A 13,224-nucleotide genomic window follows, 5' to 3' on the forward strand; every position below is an offset into this window, starting at 1 on the left:
TCTCTCTCTCTCTCTCTCTCTCTCTCTCTCTCTCTCTCTCCCTCTCCCTCTTCCACCCCTCCCCCTCTCCCCTCTCTTCTCTTCTCCTACAGCCTGCTGATCCAGATCCAGATGTAGAGCTCTCAGCTACTTCTCCAGCACCACATCTGCCTGCACTCTGCCGAGCTCCCCACTGTGATGATAATGGACTAAATCTCTGACACTGTAAGCCTTCCCCAGTTAACTGCCTTCTTTTATTGGAACTCAAACTGTCTCTACACAGCAATAGAACACTGACTAAGATGCACAGCATGAAGCTGGGAGGCAGAAAGCGTCCTATATAAAGTAGTCACAGAGGGTCAGGGGCAAGAGCATGCATGCGAGGGGCAGCCATTGAGGCACTGACTTCTCTGGTAAAAGCCTAAATGAAGACGGCAAGCAGTTCCTAGAATCTTTGAGACAGGAATACTCACCCATATTCATTTTATGATTCATGGAGAACACAAGTCTAAGTAAGGACCCAAGTTGGGAAGCAATGAAAAGGAAAAAGACAGACCTGACACTTCTGTAAAGAAAAAAAAAATCAACTTCCTGTTATGTCAGGGTAAGTCATGGGACCTGAAAAATCACACAGACACAGACACTCACTTGTGTGGATCTGTGCCAGGGAAAAAGACAAAAAAAAAAACCCTTACCAAACAACTTATAAGTAGGGGTAAGAGCCAAAGCTGGGGACAAGCTTTTAACCCAAGGGAAATGGATCCCTGGGTCGCAGAGGGACAGAAAGCAGGCTTTTCTTCTAGGCTCCGACCATCTGCAAAAGTGAGAAGAATTATTGGCAGAAAGTCTGGATAGCTGACCACAGAACAATGGCAGGAAGACTCAGCCTCCACCCCAACTCTGAGACAGAATAAGCGCCATTCCTGCACAGACAGAAACAGTCCTCCCTCCCACTCCCAGATCAGTCTGAATAGATCTTACCAAGTTAGGCATACTTGAGTATAATTTACTTGACATTAAGTAGCCTTTGGCTACATAAAGCATATACTTAAGGTGTGGATAGCAGCTGAGGAACCCTATCTTATGCTTAGACGGGTGGGGAGTGTTCCAATACACTTGTCTCTAGACACAGCAAGTTTTCACGATACGTTGTCAGCAGCTCTAGACCTTAAAGGGCACCGTTGAAACTCAAGCCTCTTGCCTTTCTGGAGCAGTGGCGTGATTATTTACTGGAGAGCATAGAAATAGACGCTGGCAAAAATATTATAAAAATGTGTCCTTCTGTTTGCTCAGGAGATGCAAGTTTTCTGTAGTTGCTTCATTTTCCTTGAGATGGACAGCTGTGAATATTCTAATCTCTGACGAATTTGTAGTTAACTTAAATCTATGAAAATTGATTTTTAAAAAAGTGAGCAGAAATTACCAGTTTTGGGGAATTAGGGACTGCTAAGTGACTGGTCAGGTCGCCTTGACCCCGCCCTTCTCGGGAATGTGTCCCGGACTTCTGAAGGGTGACAGTTACCGCAGCTGACAACACTTCAGCACCCCAGAGTTCTTGCAAGTGTTCTCAAGAGTGCACGCTACAGAGCCCAACCTAGAGATGAGTTTTTCTGGGCGGAAGTGACATTTGGCATCTCCTTTCCCTACTTTCAATGTCTTCCCGATGCACAGAGGATCTACCCTGTCATGACCAAGGTAGGAAGGGCATTCACTATAATTTTTCCAAGCCACGGCATCGCAGCATCCCTGGCCAAGCACTAAATCACTGCTGTAATCTCGCATTCCCATTCCCTCTACTTGCGCACATAGAAATGATCTTGATTTCCCACATTTGAGTCCCAAAGAAAAAAGGTAACGAAATACCAAATAAACACATTTAAATATGTATGGATAATTGGAATTGAATACATATTTCAAAATTAATACACCAGATACAGGGAGATATTACCTAGGAATTTTATTATCTGAAATTTATAATCAAAAAGTATTGCCGGGTGGTGGCGGCTCACGCCTTTAATCCCAGCACTTGGGAGGCAGAGGTAGGCGGATTTCTGAGTTCGAGGCCAGCCTGGTCTACAGAGTGAGTTCCAGGACAGCCAGGACTATACAGAGAAACCCTGTCTCCAAAATAACCAAAAAAAAAGGTAAAGAGTGTAATTGAATATGGCCTTCTGAAAATCTCTCTCTGACTGTGTGACATGGTTTTCAACACCAGAACACCATCTATAGCAGCACAACATTACACTCAGGTGAAGTGAAGTGTGGCAACAAGGGGCCTTGCTTTCTGCCTTCGCATGTAGATAGAGAACCCTGGACTTAAGAAAATGCCCCTTGTCCCCAGACAGCTTTGCATGTGGCTGGAAAGAGGGTACTTAGTAACAAGGGAGGAAATGACGGGAAGGAAATAGTTTTGTGTCTGAGAGCCATGTGGAATTCCAAGATAAGAAAAACAGTTGCTAATTCGAGTATAAAAGCAGGAAACATGATACACTTACTTCCTTTTATGTAAACACAAGTATATGTGGGGTGGCGTGAAAATTATTTTTCTCTTGCTCAAACCACAAAGGCAAAGAATCAAACTGGTTGTGGACACACTGGCTTCTTTTCCTTGTGGACATTATGGCTAATAACACCACGAGTTTAGGGAGTCCTTGGCCAGAAAACTTTTGGGGTAAGCTATCTTTTCCTCACTGCTTTTAACTTAAGATGCACAGAAATTCTCTGCATGGTTTATTCCAACACTGGGAATCTCTAAGACAGTTTGCTCGCCATAACTATCTGGTGATGGTTTTTGTGGATTTATTTCAAGAAATGTACTCATAAAATGTCATCAGGATAAGCTACAGAAACGTTAAAGACTAATCGGGCATTAGCAAAACTGTTTAGAAAATGAGATTTTCTTTAAAGTGAAAATTAAAAAAAAAAAAACGAAGTAGACATCATTGTTAAAAGAATGTAACATATGGGTTTTGTTGGAATGTTACATTTTATTTGTCTGAAGGTGATGGACTCCTGTGTCAAAGATACATGCTGCTGCTCCTTTCTCTTGGCATATATAGTTCGGTGAAAACCAAGAGGGTACAACTGTATTGCTAAGTATTTTATTTCATGAAGCCAAGGTGTTCTGCAGAGGGTTTTGAAGTCTGTGTTTTTGGTCAATGTTATTCTTTTTTTTAATTTTCAATGTGATTTTAAGCAACAAACCTATTGGTGAATGGCTTTAAAGTGTGGTGACAGAGACAACGTGGAATTAAAATGAAATTACAGATCTATAAGAGAGAAAGCAGAAATAACATATACTATTGCCATGCAAGCCTGTTCCAAAAGGAAGGGAAACAACACCAAAGCTAGCTTTGGCTGCAGCTGAGGCTGCTCAGCTCGAGGTCTCAGAGCCGGGAGGGCGGTGCTGAGGTCAAAATCAGCCTCCACTCCAGGCCAGATTTAGGAGGCAGGCCCTGGGGTGTGTAAAGAGATCGCCATGTCTCTGTGGTTTGAAGACATGTATAAATAAGGGGAATGATTTAAGTTAAAACCAGAAGGAACTTTAAAGGAGAACTGGAGTTTACTAAGAAACCTATACCCCATATTATGTGAAGGGTGGATAAATTTGTAATCATCTCAGAAAACTGTATCAGGCTCCCCACTGTGCCTGGAAGCAGGGCTTCCGGAAACCATCTAGTAAATACAGCTGCAGCCACCTGGCCCCGGCGATCGATCGATTACCACAGGTATTTACATGAAGAGAATTAACTAGTTCATTATTTTTTTTATTAATGTGCTTGCTTCAAGCTTTAAGAGATTTAGCATCATAAGATTAGTGAAAAATACGCTATACCTGTCTCAAATACATCTCAAACCAAGAGGAAAGCAACTGTGAATTCGGAATGGGTCAATGGTGTATTTGTGAAAACATCATTTGCTGTCCTCGTAAACGAGGACAACCAACAACCAGGGAGCACCTCAGGAAATTGATCATCACAAAGCAATTGATTCCAGAGCAAGTCATCCCAAGAGTAAACACTAACACAGAAATACCAGTTCTGACTTTTCAAACTTATCCAAGTTAATCTCCAGGTTCATATAGGAAAAAAATAACTCATTGTTCACTGGTTGGAGCACAGATGACTCTCATTAAAATAAATCTTACACTCTGAGTTCATTCCTTTCTCCTAGCGTTTAGATGCCTTAATAAGGAAATCCACCTGTGCTTAAGAACGAATTCCTGGGTGGAAGATCCTTGTCGCTTCTCCTTCCTCTTGGCATGGAGGTTTGGTTAGGAGAAAACCAGAGCAAAAAACGGTGAACCAAAAAATACGTTTGATGTCTTTTGTGAGACAGGACAAAGATGGCATTATCATTTCTGGGGTAAAATTATGAAGTATAAATTGTAATTATAACTTTAGTGTATGAAATATAAATATTTTCCGACACACAAATGTCAGTCTTTTTTTTATTTCCATTCTGTTTTGCATCAAAGCTGGTATCTGTCTTCATCACCTGTCCCCTCGGAATATTCCTTTAGAAATCACCCACAGTGCGGTGGAATCTGCTTTCAAAAGGACTCTCTTTGTGTTGCTCTTTGAATGAAGAGAATTAAACCAAAACAAAGCACACATGGCGTAGACCATAAGGACTCACAGGAACTTCTCAAACTTAACATAGTGATATGCATAAAAATAATTCAAAATATAACTTTCTAGTTTACTTTAGGAATGCAAAAACTAATAAGAAATGATACTCAGTTGCCACAAAGGATGATGGCCTGAATTTTCTCAAAGCGATCATTCAGTCAGACCTACACTGTGAAAGCGCTAAAGCCATCGAGCTAGCCAGTAGCAGCAGTGGCCTGAGAGCACAATGCAGGCTATGTCACCTTGCTCCTCCAGGTCTCTGTAACGCATGTCCCTTCTCTGAAAACCATCCCAGAAAGGCGGCAGGAGACAGAGGCCCTCAAAGTGTTGTGGAACTCACGTGTTTTCTTGGTCCTTGCAAGTCCACACTTCTGATTCTCTCTGCTGTCTCATTGCTGCCTTGTTATCGTTGCTGTTTTTCTGACAGTGCTGCTAGCACTGGCAAAAACTGGGGTATGTCATGATGTATGGGCATGCATTGGTTCACCTAATTGATCTCCCCTGCCCCAGAAACATTATTTCTCTTTAGAAAGGATTGCATTCTGGGAGGTGATTGTGTTTCTCCATATGTGAATAGAAGCCTATAAATAAATCAATAAGTGGTATCAATAACTCCTCCTTTGTCTTATAATATCATTATATTATACAAAGTGACCAAGAAGGAGAATATGCCATAGAAGTTAAAATATGATAAAATGGTCCCTGAATCCTTTTTAGAAAAAAAAATGGGTTATTACCTATTCCTAGGAAACCCAATAGCCTCCGAATAAAAAGGAACCTCTAAGGATGACGTTCTGCTCATTCATGTCTGACTATTAACAGCCTTCTTTGGTTCATTCATTTATTCCGAAGCTTTGGCTGACCTTATTAGGCAATGTATGAGGTGATGGGTGTGAGACATTGTCTGAGAGCTCGGAAAAACTGTTATCAGCCAGTAGGGCATGTGTGCAAAGACTCAGACAGCTAACCAGAACATCTGTATATGAAAATCACAGGAGCAGACTTGGGAAGTCAGAGTGGAGGCAGATTTCTTTCACATTCTGAATAGGAATGTAGAAATTTGAGATAATATGGCAGACTCTCTTGTCCTGCAGCGACTCCAAGCCTTCTTGGGTTTTCTCCCTGAAGTTGGAAATGGCCTGTGAGGTCTGAGGATCACCTCAGGTACAAGAGGGAGTGGACCAAGAGTTCTTGATCAAGGTCCTCTGCTGACATCTAGTGACAAGTATGCCCCAGCTGTTCTGGGGACAGTTTTCTCTCCCTGTCTTTCGTGGCTTGACTGCAAAGCCAGGGTCTTGTGTTCTGTGCGATTCTGACTACCAGCATGATTTTTCATTTCTGTGAGGCTCCCTGGTCGGTCCTTTGACTCTCATTACAATACTGTCCCACCTGTCTCAGTGCACAAACAACCTTTAACGTTTTCCCCAGAACACTGGAACTTCAGGAACCTACCTAGCCATTGTTCCGCCCTTCTGGTACCCAGGGCTTCTCATGGGGGCTTGCTATCCTCTCAACATGCTGTTAACCAGGGATCTAGGAGTGGACGCTGTCTTCTTGGATTCCCTGAGGCACAAGTAAGGATGGAGGGATGGAGGGGTGGATGGAAGGATGGCCTCATTCCTCAGAGCCCTCATTGCTTATACACTGTAAAGCAGTTCTCTTTCTCTCTCCAAAACGTCTTTACACTGCTCATGAAAAACCAGACAGGTTCTAATTTCTCCTTCCTGCTACTGAAACAGATCAAGAAACAACCAACAAACGGCATCATGGTTATAAATCACCCTTATTATTGCAGTGCCGCGCTGGCTTTCAGCATGACGCTACAGTCTTTGTGTTTAATGATTCGTTTGGTAGTTTAGGAGCAGAACAACTATCACTGCACATCCTTGGCTATTTACTGCCTTACCCTGCTCTGAGGTAGCTGAAGGCACAGAGGGTTACAGACTGATTTGTTTGGGAGCCAGGGCTGTCAAGGGGTGGTATGCTTAGCAAAGACTCCCTCAACCTATAACAAATGCTATATCTCAACCTATAGCAAAGATTGTGCCCTAGCTTGTAGGAAAAAAAATGTGGCTTTTAGGGGTTTAGCAAGCAGATGAGATAAGATGTTCGGAGTGTGTTTTGGTGGTGATGGAGCAGGCATGGTTGTGCACGGGCCCATAATGTTCACTCCAAATAGTAAGCAAACACTGCCCTTGTCTCAAGCCCATCTCTTCAGCTGTGTATAAAGAAAACTTCTACAAGTATGCACTGTTTCGTGTGAATAGCTTGTTAATTATTTCCGTATGCCTATCTATTACTTAGGATCTTTGAAGAACAAGTGTTGACAAATATAGATCCTTAAAACGCCTGCATCTGGAGTCCCTCCCTCACTGGGCTTCCCCGAGCTGAGGTTAGCATTGAGGTAGTGCTCACAAAAGTGTATGTGCCTCTTAGTGAAAACCCCGTTCTCCAGACGTCTGCAAGCAAATCATGAGAACTGCCTCTTCTTGTTAGAGCTAAGTTAGATTTGGGTATCAATGTCATGCAAGCCTTTTAAGACAAGTCGAAAGTATTCACTTCTTTTTGACTATCTGAAATCATTTGCAGAGAACTTGGGTTGGGTAATTATTTATTCTTTTTTTTTAAAAAAAATCACTAGTGGTGGCATAGGTGATACTTTTAGCTGGAAGTTTTAAAATAACACATCTATAATTTAAAATTATTTTTAATTATGGTGTATGTGTAGGTAGCATCTCACATAAGTGAAGGTGCTCACAGTGGCCAGAGGTGTTGGATCCACCCAGAGCCAAAGTTACTGGTGGTTGTGAGTTGGCACACGGGTGCTGGAAACCACATTTGATTCCTCTGCAAGGAATGAGTTGTTCCTCCAGCCCCACTCTCATTTTTTAAACCTTAGAGGGTCACTCAGATTTTCAATGGACTCCCTTCTTAGTTATGAAAATTTGTGTTTTCTAAGAATGTGCCACGTGAATTATATTTCCAAGCATATCAGGTAAAAGTCACTTATACTATGTTGACATATCTTCTCAATATTTTATTATAAAAATGTTCACTGGACAAAAACATTTGAAAAATTACTCTGGGTGTGGCTTGTTTACATAGTGTCTTTCAGATTTATCTATATTGTTTTAAGTTACAGGATTTCCTTTTTGGATTGATTGTAGGTTCAGTAATATTATCCCTTATTGCATTATTATTGAATATTCATACATAGACACCTATCCGCCATATGTCACTAAGTTACATGGTTCGTCTTGAGAGTTTCATTGTTTGGGTTTTTTGTCGTGCAAACATTGGACTGTACACACACAAACCAAAATGGATTTGACAGTGAGCAGTGACAGGGCCATTTGTAACCACTGTCATGCTGGGTGGTGGTGGTACACGCCTTTAATCCCAGCACTCAGGAAGCAAAGGCAGGTGGATCTCTGAGTTTAAGGATAACCTGGTCTACAGAGTGAGTTCCAGGATAGCCAAAGCTATCCTGACGGAAATCCTGTCTTAAAAATAAATAAAACAAAATAAAATAAAAATATAAAGCAAGCAAGCACTGTTACAAAGGCAGCTTGTCACTCACCAAACTCTCATTATGTTACTCGGGACTCCATAGGCTCCACCTCTTCAACTTACTCATCTGGTGATGGTCATTCAGGTTGCTTCCACCTGCTGATTGGAATGGTGATCACGAACCATTGGATAAAACCACTTCTAAATCTTCCAAGCCCGTGTTTATTTGCTCACTACTCTTCTCACAGTAGCAGCTGTAACACTATAAAACTAACCATGTAGGTACCTACACCTGCACTGAAAGAACAGATTAGATAACAGGAGAGAGGCATCCAATGGCGAGCTCAGCTCACTGAGGCAAGGGCTTCCGGGTAGGAGACTTTAGTACAGTTTTAGGAGTTTGCTTTTACTCTGCAGGAGGGTGGGGGTGTGGACACGCGTGTGGTGTGATTGGACTTAACTACTTGATTCCAAAAGGAGGGCATCTATGGATGCTGCTGCAAAGGGAAGAAGCATAAATCATGAAGCCCGCTACAAAAGTTGCGATGTCCTGATGCACGCGGTGGCGTGCATGTGAGGCCACAGAATAGACCAGAGAAGGCTGAATCCCGTTTTGTTGTTGACCTCAAGAGAATTTCCCAGCAGATGTGACAAACCCAGACTGTATTTATGCTTTGTGTTGTCAGCCGATTGCAATCGTTCACATTTCTGTGCCCTAAGTTCTGTTCACCCAAAGGTCTTTCTATCACAACATTTCTACCGCGGAACCCATCCTCATTTGCACTTTAGGAAGACGGGAACTCATGATCTCTTTCGGGGCAGAGGTGAAATTATGACTCCTGCAACTGCAGGCCTTTGAATATATTAGCCAGCTAGTGAAATGAAGATCACTTATCACTAACAATTCAACAATTGACCACTAGAGGGCGACCGCTACTAATTGTTCACACCATTTATCGCTTAGAGGCTGTGATTTTGCTTACTGAAATTTTAAGATCTTCCTGTTGGAAGGCACAGCAGTGGTGATTGTTATGGGCGCACAGCAGGGCAGACACCTCGAGTGTGTTATACAGCTGTCAGTAGGAGCTGGAACTCCCCGAGGGCTTAGATGCCAGCCACTTACTGGTTATGTAGGCACATCCATTTAAAAAAAAAACCCTATCCGTTTAGCTATGTTTAATTTATATACCATGTCTCAGCAACGTTAGTTTGCCTTCCAAAGGAGAATTGTATTCCATTGCTTATTTTCTAGGTAACTTGGACTTTGGAGGTTGGTCAGCCTTCTAATGGTATTGAAATTATATAATTTTACTTGTTCCTTTTGGTTTTCTCTAAGTTTTTAGTATTGGAAAAATGCCCCTTTTCAGGGCTATCATTGACAAGAGATTGCAGAATTTCTAAAACATTTTATTGAGAATTTTAAGGTTTGGGGACATTGATAAAGTTAATTTTGAATCATTTTGTACAAAAGTAAGATGAATTTTTAGGTTAAATTATATTTATTTATTTTTAAAAATAATATCTGACTCTCTGAAACCTCTAAGAAATGAACCTCAAAGCCAGGACTTATTAATTTTGTGAGGAAGACTTTGGAACAAGAGTACCGGATTCATTAGCTTTGTCCTAAGTTATGTTAGAATTTTAAAGCATTCTCATAAAGGACTTAGGTTTTTGGTTTAGGGTGAAGTGTTTTAGAAAGTTTTTTTTAAAAGTTACTTATTTATTTATGTAATATATATGAGTACAATGTAGCTGTCTTCAGACACAGAAGAAAAGGCCATCAGATCCCATTACAGATGGTTGTGAGCCCCCCATGTGGTTGCTGGGAATTGAACTCAGGACCTCTGGAAGAGCAGTCAAGTGCTCTTAACTGCTGAGCCATCTCTGCAGCTCCTTAGAAAGTCCTGATGTGATTATATGTGAAGATATACCCAGCAACAATGAAGACAGCGTTGCCACGGGACATCCGCATGGCAACGAGAAATGAAGGGATACCACAACATAAATCCTAAAGTTAGGTAGTAGTGATTGTACTTACATATTTATTAACATTTATTTGTTTTGTGTCTGCATTTGAGATATTCTAACCCCCCTCCTTTAAGAAATGAAATCGGTAAGATTCAACAAATTTACCAATATTTCTTCAACAAGGAAAGGGTTAAGGCTGGATTTGTGATTTTTTTTTTTTTTTTTTTTTCTGTATCAAAGTAGAATTGCTTAGAAGAACTATCAGATAATTAGCTGACAGTTTACATTTGGCAGTTCAGCACCAGGTCAGCAAGATGGATTTTCTGCTGGTCTTTTGGGTTGCCCCACAGGCAGATGGGGTTTGCCAGCGCCTGAATGACCTAGAGCAATTCACTCCTTCTGCCATATCAAGGACAGCATGCTATTGGTCAGAGGCACAGGGATAACGGACAGGATAGCTCCAGATCGTTCACTGGCTACCACACTAGCTTGGCTCTATTCCTATGCCCACCTCAAACCAAGTGGGTGGAAACTGAAAGTAAGTCTCTTGCAGGGCAGTGGTGGCGCACGCCTTTAATCCCAGCACTTGGGAGGCAGAGGCAGGCGGATTTCTGANTTCGAGGCCAGCCTGGTCTACAGAGTGAGTTCCAGGACAGCCAGGGCTACACAGAGAAACCCTGTCTCGAAAACAACAACAACAACAACAACAACAAAAACAAAAACAACAAAAAAAAAACCATAAAGCAGTTTAGACCTGAACTTAGAAAGCTTGCATCCCACTGCCTCCTGTTGGCCAAGTGAGTCACACTGAAAGCTCAGAGAGTAGGGGAAAATAGACCCTACCTGCTGACGGGATAAAAAACAAATAGTCTGTACCTATGACCCCAATATCAAAAGCTTCGTAAGCCTATTTCCAGTATTTGACTCTTTGCCTGCAGAATCCTTTTATAGGCAATTAAATATACACCTTGACTTTTTACTTAAGAGTCACTCGTGTTTGCGTGAGAAAGACAGGACTCAGAGTCGTTCTCTAAAACTGAGTTCCCCCGGACAAGGAGATTTATATCTCACTGTAAGGAAAGTTACCTGTGAAAGTACAGAGGATTGGAGATAATGGTAGGCTTTGAGGCAGAGAACAAATAGCATAATTTGGAGTTGGCTCATGCAAGATGAGGAGTGGGAAAGGGGCTTCAAATACCCAGAGAGGTTTTCCGTGCAAACTAGAGGCTCAGGCACTCCATCTCACTGATGGTCATTGAGAATATGTTTCCAACTTGGGGGGCAGCCAAGCAGCCCCTCCACTGAGCGGAGTGAAAGATATGTACATATATGACGTGTCTGCAGAAGGAATTCAGAACAAATCCAAGCTCTGTGAACTGGAGCATGCTGGTGTGCAATGGAAAGACTGGGGCGGTTCATGAGTTGGGGTTTCACTCTCACAGCCCAGACAGTGAGAGGCGAGAGCTGGCACTCGAGGTGTGTGTGCAAGGGTTATGTCATTATAGAGTCAGGAATCTGAGAGTCTGGGTGTTCAGGAAATATGACCATAAATCAGTCAGCCCTCCAGATGGTTCTGTCACCCACACTTCCTACCTCGGACAGCGTGCAGGAAGTGGGGTTCCACAATGGCTGCAAGGTGAGAGAAATCAGTGTGACACAGTAAAGCAGAAGGTGGAAACACAGACTCGGCGTTGCGATGACCAAGGGGCACTCTAGCTATAGTCATAGTTCAAAAGGAAATGAGCTGTGGGCATTTGCAGTTCTGTAAGAAAAACTGATATGCTAAAGTCCAGCTCCTGTGAGAAAGACACTTTTTAATTTCTAAAGATGAAAAAGAAACACAAGCGACCAATGTTTCTTTGTAGCTTTCTGTTTGAGTAAATGGAAGTCTGGTCATTCTCTGTTAATTCAAAGTATGTTAAAATTCAGCACTCATCCCACGAATTACAGTTCATCTCTCTACCCTGTGGTTTTTAACTGAATGTCTTTGAAATCAGGACTGTCGGCTCACTGGCTGATTCTTTGTTTCAGAGGACCTTATAATGTCCTTCACTGTATCCGTGGCGATTGGGCTCGCAATCGGAGGATTTCTCTGGGCGCTGTTCGTTTTTCTGTCTCGAAGAAGAAGAGCCAGTGCGCCCATCTCACAGTGGAGTCCCGCCAGGAGACCCAGGTCTTCCTACAACCACGGCCTCAGCAGGACTGGGTTCTACCGCCACAGTGGCTATGAACGGCGAAGCAACCTCAGCCTGGCCAGCCTCACTTTCCAGAGACAAGCTTCCATGGAACTGGCCAACTCCTTCCCCAGGAAATCAAGCTTCAGGGCTTCCACTTTCCATCCCTTCCTGCAATGCCCACCGCTGCCGGTGGAAACGGAGAGTCAGCTGATGACCCTGTCTGCCTCCACCACCCCATCCACCCTCAGCACCGTACACAGCCCGAGCCGGCCAGACTTCCGCTGGTCCAGCAACAGCTTGCGGATGGGCCTTTCCACACCGCCCCCACCTGCCTATGAATCCATCATAAAGGCATTTCCCGATTCCTGAGTCTGAGATTTCGTTGTTTTTAATACTTTTTTTTTTAAAAAAAATGTCTCTTTTAGAAAGAAAATGATATATAGGGTAAGCGGAATTTGGGAGCCACGGCTCCAGTGAGGAATTTTCCAAGTTGATAAGGCTCGTGAAAGCTGAGCATTACCGATAAGGCACAGGTTCCTTTTGAACATGTTTTTCTCGCTAACGTCTCACAAAAGTATGATTTTTCTCAAAAAGTCCTGTATTTATGTATTTTTTTGGATTCAGTGTGAGGCATTGAATTAAAGATACCGATTAAAGATTCTACCCTACAAATTATGTGTATTTGTATGTTTTAGGTTAAAAAGACTTTAGATGTTTGTATAGGGTTATAATCCCCCATTCACTTTCCCATGTAACTGCTGACAGACAGAAAAATAAGGAATTATTTTATTTGTAGACAGTCACTAAAATAAGGAATTTTAACGTTACTTTAGGGTAACGACGGAGTCACCGGCATTGATTCTTAGTGCTTTCACCGTGCATGTTTATGAGACGTTAGAACAGCGGAGGCTCTAAAAGCCCAGGATTCTACTCAGTTATGAATGAGAATCAAACGAAGA

At 42.4% G+C, this 13,224-nt stretch overlaps 1 protein-coding gene across 1 annotated transcript; it reads left to right on the top strand.

Annotated features, from left to right (window-relative positions):
* The first annotated feature begins 2,516 nt into the window (after nucleotides 1-2,516).
* Myct1 (MYC target 1) lies at nucleotides 2,517-12,937 on the top strand. Its single transcript, XM_021221781.2, has 2 exons — nucleotides 2,517-2,650; nucleotides 12,120-12,937. The coding sequence occupies exons 1-2, from the start codon at nucleotides 2,599-2,601 to the stop codon at nucleotides 12,632-12,634; spliced, it is 567 nt and encodes a 188-aa protein (XP_021077440.1). The 5' UTR covers nucleotides 2,517-2,598; the 3' UTR covers nucleotides 12,635-12,937.
* Nucleotides 12,938-13,224: the final 287 nt, after the last annotated feature.

This window comes from Mus pahari, chromosome 21 (assembly GCF_900095145.1).
Source record: "Mus pahari chromosome 21, PAHARI_EIJ_v1.1, whole genome shotgun sequence".
In the NCBI taxonomy this organism is placed as follows: domain Eukaryota; kingdom Metazoa; phylum Chordata; class Mammalia; order Rodentia; family Muridae; genus Mus; species Mus pahari.